The sequence below is a fragment of the Alosa pseudoharengus genome, unplaced genomic scaffold (genome assembly GCF_046254945.1).
Source record: "Alosa pseudoharengus isolate Yale_2024_CS ecotype anadromous, Long Island Sound unplaced genomic scaffold, YU_APseudo_1.1 YU_APseudo_1.1_scf_14, whole genome shotgun sequence".
Taxonomy (NCBI): domain Eukaryota; kingdom Metazoa; phylum Chordata; class Actinopteri; order Clupeiformes; family Clupeidae; genus Alosa; species Alosa pseudoharengus.
The window spans coordinates 15,955,317-15,975,316 of NW_027468609.1; the positions used below are offsets into that span (position 1 = coordinate 15,955,317).

Here is a 20,000-nt window from a genome sequence, read left to right on the forward strand (position 1 = left end):
CACACACATTCACAAACACACTGTAACATCTGAGTCTTTGACAAGATAATGACAAGTACCAAACAGACCTCCCTCCTGACAAATAACACGTCTGAATAATCAGCATACAGCATAATTACACACACACACACGCACACACACACACACTCACACACACACACACACACACACACACACACACAGTAATTACACACACACACGCACACTTTCTCTACTCTCTTCTTTTCTCTTCCTCCTTCCCTTCCTCATTTCTCTCCCCTATTCTTGCAGTCTTATGCTGTTTACACACACACACACACACACACACACACACACACACACACACACACACACACACACACACAGGACACACGTAGGAGTTTCATCTTTAGATGGTTATCCATAGCAGGCGTGTTCTTATAGTACACAACTTACTGGTCACTGTGGAAGTGCTTGGTGAAGGCTATAGCCAATTTACCCCTTAGCCATTTTGTTCACAAGTGGTTGACTGCTGCTTATAGCGCTGACTAGTGGCTATAATAGTCCAAAAGACTGACTAGTTGATTAGTTGATGAACCCCCCCCCCCCGCCACAAACACACACACACACACACACTGTACATACCACAAACACACATTCACTGATTAGATGACATAACACCTAGTTTGTCTGTGTGTGTGTGTGTGTGTGTTCGTGTGTGTGTGTGTGTGTGTGTGTGTGAGTGTGTGTGTGTGTGTGAGACTGCCATGTTGTGTCCCTGAGGCTTGGAAAGCTTAGTTCCTTGCCAGTATGAATGCTGTGATTGTATTATTGATTGCATTCTCAGCCGGGGGCCACTGGGAATGTTATTAATAGATACACAACATTTACAGCACATGATACACAATGACTGACGGCCTGTGTGATTGGTTAGAGTGTGTGCTGTGATGTGTGGTGGAGTGTGTGGTGTGGTGTGTGGTGAGAGTGGTATATTTTGAATGTTGGAGTTTTATGTCTGATGTGTATGTAACTGGCATGAGAGTCTCTCTCTCTCTGTGTGTGTGTGTGTGTGTGTGTGTGTGTGTGTTTGTTATGGTTTCACAGAGATACATGCTGTTAGGTTGTGACTGTTTGGAAGACTCCCAGCCCTCATTCACCTGCTTGTCTGTATGACAAATCTGATTTACAGCCAAATTCAATTAATCAGTTAAACACATCAAAAACCTCTCTCGCTCACACACACACACGTACACATACCTGCACCCACCGCACACAAACGTACATACACACAAATACACACACACACGCACACAAATACACACAAACACACACACACTACACACACACACACACACACACACACACACACACACACACACACACACACACACATACACACACACACAGGGTACAGAGACAGAGAGACAGAGAGAGAGAGAGAGAGAGACAGAGAGAGAGAGAGAGAGAGACAGAGAGAGACAAAGAGATGGCTGATACAGCAGTGAAGCTAGCCTCTATTGGTTCATTGTCTAACAGGATAAAGAAAGAAAATTGTTTTAAGAATCCAATTATCCTGGAACTATCTTAGAGATAATGGCACAGACGTCCAGCCTTGACCCCACGTCAGTGTAATACTATCCAATAAGTGTGTTTGCGTTTGTGTGTGAGCATATGTGTGTGTGTGTGTGTATGTGAGTATGAGTAACTGAGTGTGTGTGTGTGTGTGTGTGTGTGTGTGTGTGTGTGTGTGTGTTTGTGTGTGTGTGTGTGTGTGTGTGTGTGTGTGTGTGTGTGTGTGTGTGTGTGTGTGTGTTGCTGTGTTTGTCTCTGTAACTGTACAGGGAGATATTTGTGTGAATACCACTGCCACCAGATCATGGAACTCACAAAAATATCCCCCTGTACAGTTACAGAGACAAACTCAGCAACACACACGTGCGTATATGCGTGTTCCTGATCCCTCTTCCCTTTGTCCAGTGCCCCAGCAAGTTTCTGTCCTCACCTGGTTCTACTGGTTAGTATTGAGTTCTCCTGTGTCTTGTCCTCACCTGGTTCTACTGGTTAGTATCGAGTTCTCCTGTGTCTTGTCCTCATCTGGTTCTACTGGTTAGTATCGAGTTCTCCTGCCTCTTGTTAGTGGGTTTGATCCAGCAAGCCCACAGCATGGCAAAGCGGCCCGTTCACCCACTTTTTGCACGGACTACTGCTTCTAGAGCGTTTGAGCTATCGACACCGTTCCAACTCAAAAAATAAAGCCGAGTTCCATGCCCCTGATCAAACCCACTCTTGCAGTTCCTCGGAAACGCAATTCTAGTTGCCTAATGATCTGTCTCTTCTGTCTCAGGGGTTTTATGAGTGTATTGCAGTGTGAATGCTTGTTGGTAGACAACACAAGGCTGCTGGACATCTGAATTTCTCCTGCGGGGATGAATAAAAATATCTATCAATTTATCTATCTATCTATCTATGGGCTTTTCTCAATACAAAGTACGCTAAAGAACGGTCTCCCGTTCTTGAAAGTTCGAACTTGAAAAGTTAAGATGGCTGGAGAACGCGAGGACACAGGACGCTCAATTTGCAGTTTGAGACAGCAGCGTTCTTGCCAACGGCAGCTTCTCTCGGAACAGCTCGGGAGTCATTTACCTATTGCTCTATTGGTATACCCAGTATTTCTGACATTTACAATAAAATCTATAATTCACCAGCTTGTTTAAGTTTTTTTCTCATTGTTTTTTTAAAATTAAATATTAATAACAATATATTCACTTGCCGATGGCTGGAACAACGTTTGAAGTTCGCAGTTTAAGTGACAGTTATGATTAACGTTAGTTGTGAAGCCTGTAGCCTACCGTTTATAGCCTAAACATGGATCGGATTGTAGCAGCAATTATGATAGGTAGGCCTATTATGTATCAATGCTGCCATTTCTCTTATGTGAGTGTCACGGCTGAGCTGACGTAATGCATTGTGGAATCTTCAAGCCACCAAGTCACCACCCGATGCATCCTTGATAAAGCCAACGATTCGAGAACATTTCCGGGAATGTTATGCGTTCTTGAATAAATGCGAACATGTGAATTGGAACAGTACTTCGGCGGTGATTGATGACGTTTCAGAACGATTTTCAAGTTCATGAGAACACAAGTATAGAAAAGAACGCATATTGAGAAAAGCCCTATCTCTTCTGTTTAGATCTCTCTGTATTTAAAAATGTTTGTTACTTTATTTTGCTTTGTGTATGTGCATGTCTGCCAATCTACACTTTTGTGAGTTCTTTGACAACTGTGGTTTCCTCTGTTTGCTCTTTGTTTCATTTTTGCCCGTTTGTACTTTGACTTGTTGAATTTCTGTTTTTTGATATTTTTGCCATGGTGCTTGACTACCTCCAGGATTTATAATTTCCCTCTGTTTCCTTGGTTACCTGCTCCTGCTTGTGTTTGAATGTGCTCACGTTTGCCAACACATTCAAATTCAATTCAATGTTATTTATTTATGTATTAAAAGTGTTTCACAGTGAGCTTTTGAGATTCCGCTATTGGTGCCATCAATCAATGCTGATGTCTGCATCCTCACAATGATATACTGAACTTTTTTGCAGACAAGTCACTGTCCGAAGACCTCTATGGTGTAGTACCCATATTGAGCAGTAGAGGGCAGTAGGATGATAATTACTGTAGCATGATCAGCCGGTCTGATTGACTTGCATCAGTCAAGAGAAGGGCAATCCACTCTGAGCTGCTTTAACTCCACATGGTGCCATGCATCAAAACTCACAGCCAGCCGCTAACAGGCCAAGACGACTTCAAGAGGCCCCAGAAAGCCACTTCCATTTTAATATCCTCTTCAGCTTTTGAAGTCTGCAAACCCTCTCCATCAGGCCCACTGAGAGACCTTTTCCAAAGTCAAACCACGGAGAAGCCTTTTTCATCACCACTCTACCAAACGGTAATACTCCGCAAAAAAAAAAAAAAACACCACAGCAAGCCACAGCTTTTATTGTGCGACCGTTTGTTTTTTAATCTTGCTAAGGAAGTTCATTAAGTGAGCTCAGCTCAGCTCCCTGCCCGACTGGGAGGTCTGCAGAGCAGTGTGGTCAGACTAAGAGCATTTATAATGTTGGAACATGTAAACCAAGGGGTCATTATATTTACAAGGGCCGTAAAGGCAGAGAGAGGAGAGGTGTAGGAAATAACAATCTAATCATGTAAAAGAGGGAGGCAGGAAAAGAACAGTGTGTGTGTGTGTGTGTGTGTGTGTGTGTGTGTGTGTGTGTGTGTGTGTGTGTGTGTGTGTTGCTGCATTTGTCTCTGTAATTGTACAGGGGCATATTTTTGAGAAAGAAAGAGAGTGAGAGTGAGAGAAATAATGGAAAGATTTGAATGGGAAAAGAGTGTAAGAGAGAGAGAGAGGGAGAGAGAGAGAGAGAGATAGGAAGAGACGGAGAAAACAATAGGAAGATAAAGCGAGACTCATGGAGTGAAGAGCTTCTACCCAGGTATCAGAAAAATATCCAGCTTCTGAACTATACCCCTTCCCTCAAAAGTATCCTAGACCAGTCAGTATCCTAGACCAATGAGTATCCTAGACCAGTCAATATCCTAGACCAATGAGTATCCTAGACCAATGAGTATCCTAGACCAGTAAGTATCCTAGACCAATGAGTATCCTAGACCAGTAAGTATCCTAGACCAGTAAGTATCCTAGACCAGTCAGTATCCTAGACCAGTGAGTATCCTAGACCAGTCAATATCCTAGACCAGTCAGTATCCTAGACCAGTGAGTATCCTAGACCAGTCAATATCCTAGACCAGTCAGTATCCTAGACCAGTGAGTATCCTAGACCAGTCAGTATCCTAGACCAGTGAGTATCCTAGACCAGTCAGTATCCTAGACCAGTGAGTATCCTAGACCAGTCAGTATCCTAGACCAGTGAGTATCCTAAACCAGTCAGTATTTCTGAATGTGACCACACACTCTCACTGTGCCTCCTATTTGTGACTCACTCCAAAAGCTCATAATAATCGTGATTGCAATCAATCGAGAACTGAGACCCGCTATGATGTGACTCAACGTCGTCGCTCCATTAATCAATTTGATTGACAGATGAGAAGCGGGGGCTGACAAAGATGTTGATGAGAACAGACAAAGGTGACGTTGCGGATGTTTGTAGGCGACATAGTTAGCATCTGGTATTAATAGGATTGGCTGTGCTAATTGCCAATTAGCCGACAGGGAGGGGAAGAAAAGACAGCCGTCCGACTTGACGTTCCTCTTCCTGAAGAAGCTGAACGAATTCAACACGTCTGACACAAAACCTGTCAGTCCTAATCCTCTGTAGCAGAAGGTGCAAGCACATCCAACTTAGTACAGGTGCAGGGTAAAGTAGATCCGTGAAATAAAGAAAAAGTACCCACACACTGTTGCTGCTGCTCCCGAAGTGATTTATTACACAACGTTTGTTCACCTGACGAAGACTAACATTGGTCGAAACGTTGTGTAATAAATCACTTCGGGAGCAGCAGCAACAGTGTACGGGTACTTTTTCTTTATTTCATAGTCCTAATCCTCTCCCATATTGTAGATGCCTCACTACAGTCAAAAGGATGTCCCTATATGGTCATCCCCCCGACAAGCGTCCTGCCCAGAGTGTTGTTGTGGCACAGATGGCATGATGAAGTAGCCGTCCAGGACTGGTTGCCGTCCAGCGTGTATGTCACAACCGTCTAGCGTGTATGTCACAACCGTCTAGCGTGTACAGTATGTCACTGTCACAGACTGATTACTACTGAACGGGAAGATAAAGGAGAAGTCTGCTTTGCCAGGGAGGTGTTGTTTTGGAATGTAAGGAAGACTCACATTCTCCTCTTCATGAGACAATTTTAGGATAGATGTGGCCTACTGGTTAGCGCTTCGGACTTGTAACCGGAGGGTTGCCGGTTCGAACCCCGACCAGTAGGCACGGCTGAAGTGCCCTTGAGCAAGGCACCTAACCCCTCACTGCTCCCCGAGCGCCGCTGTAGCAGGCAGCTCACTGTGCTGGGATTAGTGTGTGCTTCACCTCACTGTGTGTTCATTGTGTGCTGAGTGTGTTTCACTAATTCACGGATTGGGATAAATGCAGAGACCAAAGAGTATATGTACTATACTATACTATAGTTGACCAGAAGCAGATCTCCATCTCCACAAACCCTGTACAGCACGTAGTCATCCGCATAGATGCAGATGCCAATAACCAGCATAACCATTAATGCAGAGGACAATACACACACTGGTTCGAACCCCGACCAGTAGGAACGGCTGAAGTGCCCTTGAGCAAGGCACCTAACCCCTCACTGCTCCCCGAGCGCCGCTGTAGCTAATTCACGGATTGGGATAAATGCAGAGACCAAAGAGTATATATACTATACTATAGTTGACCAGAAGCAGATCTCCATCTCCACAAACCCTGTACAGCACATAGTCATCCGCATAGATGCAGATCCAGATCTGGGTTTAAATATAGCAGCCCCTCCTTCATGTCCAAACATGACTTCAGGATCTGGACTAAGGTGGATGCCAGCGATATAAATCAGCAGGAAAAATCCACTCACACACACTGCTGTCTCCATTCTGAGCTCAGTGTTTGCGTTACGTTCGGTGTTCTTGTGTCGACCTGACTCTACCAGGCAGACTTTGAGAGCACCGAAAGGCTCATTCTATTTACAAGTGTGCCTAGTGTGCCAGAAGTCTGGACAGCAGAACAGAGCAGCATGGGCATGAGCATTACTGCTCCCATCTGGACGCTAGGACAATCATGTCCTAGCGTCTGAAAACAGCTAACAGCTTGTCCGCAGTCTTAAAAATTAAAAAACAGCTTAAAACAGCTAACAGCTTGTCCTACATGTCTTAAAAATGACGACAGAAATATTGGCTTATTTTGTCCTACCATGTTTGATGGGAGGGGTAGCTGACAGTGGAAACGCCATTAAACACCATTAAACACCCTCAGCACAGAAGCACATGAAACTCCTCATACTGGAGAGGAAGTGCAGCACAGACTGTCTGTGTGTGGGGGCGACTGTGCACAAGTACGCGTGAGGCGTGAGCTAGTTCCAGAACCATCACTTAAAGGTGTTGGCTGCCCAGGCTCCGAAAACTGGAAACAAACAAAGTGGGGGCAGCCCCCCCAGACAAAAACAACGCCCTGCGTGGAATTTCTCTGGAATTCTATGGAATTTTGGAGGGTGAGCTACTGTACCTCTCTGATGTGTTTCGTTTGGTCCTTGGTGACTTCCTGCAAAATCCACGACTGTGCCTTTTAGTATGTTTACACATGCATGTACCATAGCATACATCTGTGTGTGTGTGTGTGTGTGTGTGTGTGTGTGAGGAGTGGGGGTGTTTGTGTGTGTGTGTGTGTGTGTGTGTGTGTGGTTATGGTGCGGTTATGGTGCATGTACTATAGATGAGCTGATTCTACAGAAACACTCTGATAAGACGTTCTGCATACCCTCTTCCTGTGCACTTAATCAGACCTCCTTCAGCCACATCCTGTGTGTGTGTGTGTGTGTGTGTGTGTGTGTGTGTGTGTGTGTGTGTGTGTGTGTGTGTGTGTGTGCGTGTGCGTGCTTGCCTGCGTGCGTGCCTGTGTGCATGCGTGTGTGTGTATGATACATACAGCGGGGAAAATAAGTATTGAACACGTCAACATTTTTTTCAGTAAGTATACTTCCAATGAGGCTACTTGCATGAAATTTTCACCAGACATTACTATTAACTCAGATAAGCCACCCATATAAAAAAATCCAAACATTAAAGTCCATAGGTAGAGTTATGTGTAATAAAGTGGAATGACACAGGAAAAAAGTATTGAACACGCCTGCTGAAATTTCTTAAATACTTTGTGGAAAAGCCTTTATTCGTAATGACCGCTTCAAGGCATTTCCTGTATGACGAAACGAACTGTTCAATTGGATTGAAGTCAGGGCCTTGATTTCCTTTCTCTGAAACCAATTGAGAGTTTCCTTTGCTGAATGGTTTGGATCATTGTCCTGCTGGAAGCTCTAGCCATGTCTCATCCTCATCATCCTGGTGGATGGTCAAGATTCTCCCGGAACAAAATGACTCAATTCATCATTCCTTCAACTGTATGAAGTCTGCTAGTACCATGAGATGAAAAACAGCCCATACCATGATGCCAGCACCTCCAAACCTCACTGTTGGTAGGGTATTTTTAGGGTGATGCACAGTGTCATTTCTCCTCCAAATATGGTGTGTAGTATGACATCCAAAAAGTTCAATTTTGCTCTCGCCTGACCAGAATACATTCTCTCAGTATTCCATAGGATTGTCCAAATGTTGTGTAGCAAACTTTCAATGAGCTTTGACATGTTTTTCTTCAGCAATAGAGTCATGCGGGATGAGCGTGCATAGAGGCCATGGCGGTGGAGTGTATTACCTATGATTTTCTCTGTAACAACTGCACCAAGTCTTTTTGGAGCTTTCTCCGAGTGGTCCTTGGCTCTTGGGCTACTCTTCTGACTATCCTTCTGACTTCCTGGTCAGAAATCTTGCAAGGAGATCCTGTGCATGACCAGTGATGATGCAGTGATGTTCCTTCTACTTGCAGATAATGGCTCCAATACTGCTTGCTGGATGCTTCGGAAGTTTTGATGTGCATCTGTAACCAGTTCCATTGATATGTTTTGCAACAATAAGGTTGCAAAGGTCTTGGGAGAGCTCTTTGCTTTTACCCATTATGAAATGCTTCTTGTTTGACACCTTGTTAACAAAAAAACTTTTTATAGCCCACCAGTATGTATTAACTCAGCTTATATCAATTTGCACAGATAGGAGGGATAATTTCTCTAACTACTTATAGATTCCAGTTTGTTCCTTGCCATTTCTTGCCTTTGTGTACTGCTTTTGCTTAGCGTGTTCAATACTTTTTCCCTGTGCCATTCCACTTTTTTACTCAAAACTCTACTTTTAGACATCAATGTTTGGATTTTTATATATGTGTGGATTACCTAAGTTAATACTAATGTCCGGTGAAAATTTCATGCGAATAGCCTCACTGGAAGTATACTTACTGAAAAAAATATTGACGTGTTCAATACTTATTTCCCCCGCTGTATAAAGGCATAAGAATGACAAGAAAATATATCTGGTGTCCAGATATTGTTCAGATGCCAATAACCAGCATAACCATTAATGCAGAGGACAATGCACACACACACTCACACACACACACACACACACACACACACACACACACGGTACATACGGTGACTCTGAAGGGTGTTGCAGCAGCAGCAGGCTCCATGTTGGGCAGGACTTTATCGGAGCCTGGCATACTCCTCCTCCGACCGGTCCTCTCAGGAGGAGAGTCTGTGGGAAAGACAGCAGAACAGGGTCACACACACACACAGCCTGGGCTTGAGACAATGTTATGCGATACTGATATCTGCAGTATCCCAAAGGGGTCAGAACAACAGTGCACTACTGAGGTCTGACAATGTTGTTAAGTGGTGGTTAAGTGGTGTTGGGTTTTTGTGTGTGTGTGTGTGTGTGTGTGTGTGTGTGTGTGTGTGTGTGTGTGTGTGTGTCTGTCTGTGTGTGCGTGTGCGTGCGCATATCTGAAAGTCAATCATCAGCGAGATACAGATCATGTCATCAGGTCTGAGATCTCTAAGGCCAGACATTCCTGTTCACTAGTCCTGCCACCTGCACTGCAGGCAACCTCATGTAATCTCGATACATCCTCATACCTGAGATAACGTCCGTCTCACGAGACTGATCAACCCCTACGTCCATCTCACGAGACTGATCAACCCCTACGTCCGTCTCACGAGACTGATCAACCCTTACGTCCGTCTCACGAGACTGACCAGTCTAGTGATGTCACAGTGCCAATGTAACCATTACTAGATCGCTGTAAGCGTTTAAAAGATTGGAGTGTTGGGCATTTGGTGGCAGAGTTATGATAAGTACCATGTGGGTTCAGGACAAGTTCAGAGGAACCTCACAGCTAGCGTGCTAAGCTGCCACGGGTGCTGTGACCAATAGCATCAGGTTCAGGAGCTTTCTACTGGCAGGAAACAGAGTGGAGTGTTTAATCGGATCAAAGCCCACATGTTGGGGAGATGATCAGATGTTGAACAGCAATGGCGGCTCGTCCCGGGGAGTATCGTCGATGGGAAGCGCTGTTTGAGTACTCAGCAGGGGGGGGGGGGGAATCAACATCTCAGCAGGCGAGCCAGACGTAAAATGATCAATCCTGACTTCTCTCTCATGTCCCCCCCTCGTCCTCCTCCTCTGCTTCCCCTCTCTGCATCCCCTCTTCCTCTCCTTATCACTGTCTCTTCCCTCTTCTCTTCTTTTTTCCTTTCTTCCTCCTCTTCCTTATCTCTCTATTTTCTCTCCCTCTGAACTCTTGAATTCCTCTCCTCCTCACATCTCTCTTATCCTCCTCTCCCTATCTCTTTGCATCCCCTCTTCCTCTCCTCCTCACATCTCTCTCATCCTCCTCTCTTTCTCTCTCTGGATCCCCTCTTCTTCTCGTCCTCTCCACCTCCTCTCTCTGCATCCCCTCTTCCTCTCCTCCTCACATCTCTCTCATCCTCCTATCTTTCTCTGAATCCCTTTTTCTTCTCTTCCTCTCCTCCTCACATCTCTTTTATTCTCCTCTCCTTCTCTCTTTCCCATCCTCTCCTAATGTCTAATTTTTTCATCTCTTTTTTCTCTCTCATTCTCTTTCTCCTCCTGTCCTCAGGTGCTCCCTTCTCTATCCCTTTATCATCTCTTATTCTTCTCTTCTTCACACACACAACACACACACACACACACACACACACACACACACACACACACACACACACACACACAGTGCTGTGTTGGATAGTTGAATGACTGAATGGAGATCAAATCCAGACTGACACAGACACACAAACACAAATAAACACAGACACACACAAATAAACACAGACACACACAAATAAACACACACACACACACACACACACACACACACACACACACACACACACACACAGATCAAGCTATCCAACAGGTTTTTAATTAAATTGCCTCCCGCTAATGGCAGCCGCTGCGTTTGAGCTCAGTGACGGCTCGTCTAATCCGCCTGCCTCTTATCACGAGTGGTGCTCCGCAGAGAAGCCTGGACAGCAGAGCAAAGCAGCATGAACAGAGCAGCATGGGCATCACTGCTCCCGCCTGGACGCTAGGACACTTATACATGTCTTAAAAATGACGACAAAAATATTGGCTTATTTTGTCCTACCATGTTTAATGGGAGGGGTAGTTGACAGTGAAAACGCCATTATACACCATTAAACACCCTCAACACAGAAGCACATTAAAGCTAACAACATTAAAACACTGTCTTTCTCCTCATACTCAAGAGGAACACCAACGCTAATTCAAGGAACAACTACATCCAAGGAAATCCAAGGAACAACTAAATCCAAGGAACGACTAAAAGAAGCAGGTGAGGAAGGACCAGCTAAAAGAAGCAGGTGAAGAAGGACCAGCTAAAAGAAGCAGGTGAAGAAGGACCAGCTAAACGAAGCAGGTGAAGAAGATGAGAAGGATGAAGGTGAAAATGAGGAGGAAAAGGTGAAGAGAAGAAACAATGTTTCACTTCAGCAGGACGTGCCAGAAAAGTCTGCTGAGCCCTGCTGAATGTGTGCTAAGCTAAGTCAGTCAGTCAGTCAATCACTCAAGCAGGCAGACAGACAGAGAGAGAGAGAGACATACAAACAAACAGAAATAGAAAGAGAGAGACAGACAGACAGACAGACAGACAGAGAGAGAGAGAAGACAGACAGACAGAGAGAGAGACAGACAAGCTGATGCTTCACTAGGCCTAACCCAGAATTCTGCTGCATCACTCAAAAATGACTTTTACTGAGACATAATAATGCCAGCCAAACTGGCAGGGATCTTTGCATTAACAAATAGCAAAGACAAACACACACACACACACACACACACACACACACACACACACACACACACACACACACACACACACCGGTTCGCAAGCAGGTAAAAGTGTGGCTTGAGGGAGCCTCTGATGCTCTTCAAGACTGCTTTGACACAACATACTGGGAAATGTTTAAGCAGGAAGCCACTTACAGCAACCAGACAGACATAGAGGAGTATACAGACACTGTAACCTCTTACATCACCAAGTGCATTGATGATGTGACCCACACAAAAGACATCATCACTCGGGCTAACTGGAAGCCATGGCTGACAGGGGATGTCCTCAGGCTGCTGAGGGCCAGAGACAAAGCCTACAGAGATCGGGATGAAGCTGGCATGAGAACAGCGAGAGCCAACCTGTCCCATGGCATCAAGGAAGGAAAAAAGGAATACACTCACAAGATAACCACCCACTTCAAAGACAGCAGGAACGCACAAAGCCTATGGCAGGGCATTCAGGCCATCACGGACTACAACCCCGCGCCACAGAGCTGTGAGAGCAACATCCCTCTGCTCAACAATCTGAACCGCTTCTTTGCTCGATTTGAAGCACAAAACAGCACTTGCCCACAGAATACCCCTCCTCCTCCACACGAGCATCCCCTGTGCCTCTCTGCCGACAGCGTGAAGAGGACACTTGCTTCTATCAACACCAGTAAGGCAGCAGGCCCAGACAACATCCCAGGTCGTGCGCTGAAGGACTGCACTGAGGAGCTTAGGGATGTCTTCAGAGACATCTTTAACACTTCCCTGAAGCAAGCCATCGTCCCATCATGTTTCAAAGCTGCCACCATCATACCTGTGCCGAAGAAAACTGCTCCATCCTGCTTCAATGATTACCGCCCCGTGACATGAAGTGCTTTGAGCGGCTTGTCATGTCACACATCAAATCCATTCTCCCCCCCACCCTGGACCCCTTCCAGTTTGCATACCGAGCCAAACGGTCCACAGAGAATGCAATCTGCTCTGCCCTCCACCCAGCCCTCACCCACCTGGAAAAAAGAGACTCATATGTGAGATTGCTGTTTATAGACTTCAGTTCTGCATTCAACACCATAATACCACAACAACTCATCTGCAAACTTGACAAACTGGGATTCAGTACCTACCTCTGCAACTGGCTACTGGACTTCCTCTGTCAGAGGCCTCAAGTAGTACGTGTTGGCAACAATATCTCAAGCAGCATCACAATGAGCACGGGGGCCCCCCAAGGCTGCTTGCTCAGTCCGCTGCTCTTCACCCTGCTGACGCATGACTGCACTGCAACCTACAGCAACAACCACATAGTGGAATTTGCTGACGACACAACTCTAGTGGGTCTCATCACCAAGGGCGACGAGACTCAATACAGGTTGGAGGTCGACCTTCTGACCACGTGGTGCAGGGACAACAACCTCCTGCTGAACGTCAGCAAGACCAAGGAGATTGTTGTTGACCTCCGGAGAGGTCACACCCAACACCTGCCACTGACCATCGACGGTGCTGTGGTGGAGAGAGTGAGCAGCACCAAATTCCTGGGGGTGCACATCAGTGAACCTGGACCACCAACACTGCATCACTAGCGAAGAGAGCTCAGCGCCGCCTGTACTTCCTGCGGAAACTCAGGCGAGCAAGTGCTCCACCAGCCATCATGACCACATTCTACCGAGGCACCATTGAGAGCATCCTCTCCAGCTGTATTGCTGTGTGGGGTGGAAGCTGCACTGAATACAACAGGAAAGCCCTGCAGCGCATAGTGAACACAGCTGGAAGGATTATTGGTGCTTCACTCCCCTCCCTGTCACCCCGCTCACAATTTGTTTGATCTACTGCCCTCTGGGAAGAGGTACAGAAGCCTGCGCTCCCGCACCACCAGACTCACCAACAGCTTCATACACCAGGCTGTTAGGATGCTGAACTCTATCCCCCCTCTCCCCCTCCACCCTCAGCTACATAACATCCTGGACTTTGGACCCACAATGGCTGCCTTGCACAACTCCACTTGCACTACTCCACTTGTACACTTGCACACTTTGCAACTTGTTGTTGTTGTCCTGTTGTCCTGAAAACACTTCTGAACACACTTCTGCTGCTCTTACATAACTTGCACCACTATGCCACTTGCATACTTAAGCCAAACAGAACTACCTCAGCCATTTATTGGCCTGACTTTTGCACTATTATATTGACTGTCTACTGTATGCACAATTGCACAATTTTAACCCAAATTTTGCTGCTCTTATTTCTTCATTGTATGTGCCTTCTTATTTTTACTTTTTATATTTTTTACTTAAACGTTACGTTTGTCTGTGGACCTAATTGGTAAAATATGTCTTGTCTCCACCGTGGGATAGTGGGAAAAGTAATTTCGATCTCTTTGTATGTCTTGACATGTGAAGAAATTGACAATAAAGCAGACTTTGACTTTGACTTTGAGAGTGACCCACACTGTCACTATGTTTATACTTAATTATATTTTTTGGCATGTTTTTTCATTGTAGGTGGTATCCTTTGGCAAAGTGCATAGATTCTGTTACTGTCATTTTTCTGCTAGTGATAGTGTTATGATTTCAACTGCAGGTTCTTTGATTTAGTTTGTGTAGTTGCGCTGGAGGCGCAATAAGGGGCGTGTGCCCCTGGGTACCCAAATTGGCTGATTAGCCTAATAAGGAGTTTGCCTGTTTTTTCATTAAGGGGAGGTCACCTGATCACTTTAAATCCCTGTGGAGGGAGAAGGTGAGTCCTCTAGAATTGCACATGTTGTGCGTACCTGACACTGCTGTGAGTGGTTAGGATGATTGTGCGGCTTATTCAATTCAATTCAAAGAACTTTATTTCCGTTAGGAACTTCACATGTGGATGAGCATCAGGGTGTGTCCATACCCAACAATACATACAATAAACAAACACACACACACACGCACACACACGCACACACACACACACACACACACACACATCAACATCATCATCATCATCATCAGCCCACACTGGACATATGGCAGATAATAAAAACTTTGCTAAGCCTGATGAATAAATAAGTTGTTAATACCTCCACAGTGGAGGGACAATAAATAATAGTTAAAAAGAGTCCAAGGTGTTAAAAGAGAGAGAAGACAGTTCAACCATTCAAAAGTCTAATGGATGCTGGGACAAAGCTTGACAGGGCTCTATTTGTCCTTAGTGGTCCTTAGGTGCTCTGTATCTGTGGCCTGAGGGTAGGAGGCAATACTGACTGTGTAGAGTGTGTGTGATGTCCAAAGTGATTTGTTTTGCTTTTTGCTTAGTCCTTTTGTTACTTATTATAGTCCAATGTGTGACTCTGTGTTTTTGTTTGTATTTTGTCTAGTCTATGAGTCATTGTTTTTTTTGTAATTAATATAGGTTACTTTCCACGGGTGTTTTCGGAGTATATCCGCTGAGTCAATAAACCTTTTTACACCAAAACCTGTCTGCTTCTCCTTGACCCCGAGGCTACATTATCACATGTATGTATTTATATGTATTTATGTACTTGTATATGTATAAATGTTTTGGCAATACAATTGCACTGCCCTATCCCACCCATAATGTTCTATTTATTGCAAATGTACATACTGTATTTATACATATACATAGCCATATTGCTATGCTACCGCCCTTCATTCTATTATTACTGTTCTGTTTTTATTCTTTTATGTTTTAATTTTTTTATATATTCTTATTTGTTAAGTGAGTGTTGTACTTTGAGAGCAAAGATTAACCGGAGTCAAATTCCTTGTTTGTTTACGCAAACCTGGCCAATAAAGCTGAATCTGAATCTGAATCAAATGAATAATTATTTGTCATGCTAATAAAGCACCTTTGAGAGGGAGAGAGGGATAGAACTGAGGAAGAGAGAGAGAAAACCAAATGAGTGAAAATTGAAGGGTGCATGACTGAAAGTTCTCTGGATACCAGACAGACCCTTCGCTCACTCACATGAGTACCGGAGCAGAACCCTCTTCTCTCTCTGAGCTCAGTATCTCTCTACACATCAGCTTCCCACACACACACACACACACACACACACAGACACACTCACACACCAACCCCCCTACACATCAGCTTCACACACACACACACACACACACACACACACACACACACACACACACACACACACACACACACACACACACACACCTCCCTACTCATCAGCTTCACACACACAGACACACACAGACACACACACACACACACAGCTCAGTATACCCCAACACATCAGCTTCACACACACAGACAAACCCAACTGTGTCCTGCTCTCTGTCTCCTGTCTCGCGTCAGTTGCTCTCCGCGTGCGTCCGTCTATCCGTCCCGTCTTTCGCACGTCTCTTTTTTCCTCCTGGTCTCCCCAGCTGTTTGAAGTTGGGCTTGATAGACAGCACCGCTACAGAACAACCCAACCAGCACTCTGCAGTCTGTACGCTGGAGTCTCCATCACTGTGTCTGTTGCATCTAAAACTTCTGAAAAACACTCACTTTCACCGCCTACTAACTCTGTCTCTCTGTGTGTGTGTGTGTGTGTGTGTGTGTGTGTGTGTAGGTGTGTCTGTGTGTCTGTCTGTTAACTCTGTCTACAGTATGTATGCGTGTGTCTGTCTGTCTGTCCTTCTGTTGACCTGCGGTCACCAATAGCTGACCAAACCAAAACATTACATGTAGCTTGGGAAAGGACTACAGTAAGAAAGGTCATGTCTCCTGTGACTATCTGTCTGTCTGTCTGTCTGTCTGTCTGTCTGTCTGTCTGTCTCTATCTTTCCCTGTCTGTCTGCTGAATGTATATCTGTCTTATGAAGCTTTCAAATAGGTAGCGCTTCACCGCAAAGTAGTAGTTACGCTGCAGTCAAAGTTTAACATGAGCATCAGGGCTAACTGGGTTACATTAACATCATTAACATTTACATTACCGGTAAGTAACTTACATAAGACAAATGTAATATACAAGGGCCATTCTCCCCAGAGAAACTCAGGGGTTAAGTGCTCAAGGGAACAACGGCAGACGCCGGGTTAACTGGGCGGCGAGCTGCCGGTGACTAACTGATAACATACCAAGACTCTAATACACTTACAGACAGACACACACACACACACACACACACACTCAAAGAGTTCCGCCGAGAAGGATAGATGTTAGAATGCTAATTCCAATTTCCTCTGAATCTTGGGAGCAGATGTGGCTTATAGGAGAGAAGGGGGCAACACAGAGCTCATGTTAATTTAACAACAATTAATCGCTACCCCACCACATCTTGCAGCCATCTGTGGGAAAAGCATAGCCTACACTCTGGCAGATGTAGAAAATACAGACATGTAGCACACACATACGCATGAGCATATACACACATACACACATACTCTCTCTCTTTTTCTCTCTCTCTCACACACACACACACAAACACAAACACAAACACAAACACAGAACACAAAACACATACAGGCACATAAGCATATATACACAGACACACATATTCTTTCTCTCTCTCTCTTTCTCTCTCTCTATCTCTCTCTCACACATGCGCACACACAAGACATGTGCCTCTATAAAGAAGCCTTACTGCTACTCATTGTAAAAAAAGGTTATTGAAGGTTATTGAAGTTACTGTTATTGTGCCATCTGGGCCCAAGCTAAATGTTTAAATATTGTCCTCTCATCTCTCTCTCTTTCTCTCTCTCTTTCTCTTTCAGATTCAAATTCAAATTCAAATGGTGCTTTATTGGCATGACAAATATGACACTTGTATTTTCAAAGCAATTGTTACATAAAAGTACAGTATCTTTATTACCGTACTTGGTAACACTTTCTATGAAGGTTGTATTTATAACGCCCTATGAATGCATTCATAATGTTTTATAAGGTGTCTATAAAGCATTGTAACGCTCATTATTACCATCTATATATATTCACAAGTCGTCATAACCAACTTCATGATGCATTATGACATCTAATTATGAATGATTATAATTTTAATCTGAATAATGCATTATAAATATGTCAAGATCTGCCCACTCACTTGTCAGTTTTATGATGCATCATAACTACTTCTCTCTGCTAAATGCGCATAGTGATGCATAAAGAGTTTTGACTTCTACTGTAGTCCTATATATCAATAGCTATAATTAAATGTAATAAAGTAATTTATACATCTCCCTACAGCACACAATAGTAAACAGCTATGCAATATCATAAGTCTTTAGGTAAAGTAGAGCAAATTATATATATATATATATATATATATTATAGAAATAGATATAAGATCATTATAAACAAATATGAGGCAAAATGAAATGAGAGCCTGAACATAAAGACAAAAGGAATGCATTTAGTTCACTTCATTTTCATTTAAACCAACACACATAATTATCAATGCTCTGAGCACATTACACAAACACAAGTGGCACGGCCCTATATTTTGTGGTGGTGGTTATTTTTGGAATAAAACTCACAATGCCACCGAATCTATCTTATGAAAGATCGTTCAAATCAAAATAGACCTTTGGTTTAAATGAAAATAAAGTGAACTAAATGCATTCCTTTTGTCTTTATGTCCAGGCTCTCATTTCATTGTGCCTCATATTTGCTTATAATGATCTTATATCTATTTATAACAACACCTCATTTGCTCTACTTTACCTAAAGCTGACAAATAACACCTATGACATTAACATAGTAATTTATAATATTGTGCATATGGGGTAAAGATGGCAGACTCAGTACTTAGTTCATTGCACCCTTTCATTATTCAGTGAACTTATATCTGTTAATAATAGGGTCATATTCTTGTCACTTTACTTAGAGCTGACAAATAACACTTACGATATTGCATAGCTGTTTATAATTGTGTGCTGTAGGGAGATGTATAAATTATTATAACTTTATTACATATACTTATAGCTATAGATATATAGGACTACAGTAGAAGTCAAAACTCTTTATGCATCACTATGCGCATTTAGCAGGGAGAAGTAGTTATGATGCATCATAAAACTGACAAGTGAGTCGGCAGATCTTGACATATTTATAATGCATTATTCAGGTTAAAATTATAATCATTCATAAATAGCTGTCATAATGCATCATGAAGTTGGTTATGACGACTTGTGAATATATATAGATGGTAATAATGAGCGTTACAATGCTTTATAGACACCTTATAAAACATTATGAATGCATTCATAGGGCGTTATAAATACAACCTTCATAGAAAGTGTTACAAGTACTTTTTTTTCTTTCTCCACTCCTCTCTCTGGAATCTGTTTATATTTGGTCCTAAATATTTTGTTGCAAAGAGAAACTATGCTGTTTCTTCTAAATGTTCTTTTTGGACTGCAAACGGGCATCCAACTGTGGCTCTCTGCTCTGTCCACACTGAATCTGCTCAATGTGACCTTCTATTGCATCATATTTCTCGTTCAAAGCAGCCAAACATCACGAGCGACAGAAAGTAATGTAAAGTAATGTAATGTAATGTAATGTAATGTAATGTAATGTAATGTATTTTTGTTTGTAATGTAATGTAATGTAATGCATTTGTGTTTGTCATGTAAACTAATGTAAAGTAATGCAAAGTAATGTAATGTATCTGTGTTTGTAATGTAAAGTAATGTAATTTCAGACAAGAAACTCACAGATGGATAAGAGAATGTCGGTGACTAACTAATAACATACCCAGACTCTAATACACTTACAGACACACACACAGACACACACACACACACACACACACACACACACTCACACACACACACACACACACACACACACACACACACACACACACACACACACACACACACACACACACACACATACACACACACACACATACTCTCAAAGAGTTCCGTCGAGGATAGATGTTAGAATGCTAATTCCAATTTCCTCTGAATCTTGGGAGCAGATGTGGCTTATAGTAGAGAAGAAGGCAACACAGAGCTCATGTTAATTTAACAACATCTGGATAATGGGGGGGGTTATTTCATATCTACTCCTTTTCAGTTTCCTTTTGACTTGGGTCATGTCTTTCACCCATTTTCACTTCTATCTCCTCTCTCTTCTC

At 43.5% G+C, this 20,000-nt stretch overlaps 1 protein-coding gene across 4 annotated transcripts in view; it reads right to left on the reverse strand.

The window, feature by feature from the left end:
* dab2ipb (DAB2 interacting protein b) overlaps positions 1-20,000 on the reverse strand; it is a 192,794-nt gene that overhangs the window by 94,054 nt on the left and 78,740 nt on the right. For all 4 annotated transcript variants that reach the window (XM_076283971.1, XM_076283973.1, XM_076283972.1 and 1 more), the window contains exon 2: positions 9,224-9,327. In XM_076283971.1, coding sequence (XP_076140086.1) covers positions 9,224-9,327 — 104 coding nt within the window. The remainder of the gene's footprint in view (positions 1-9,223; positions 9,328-20,000) is intronic.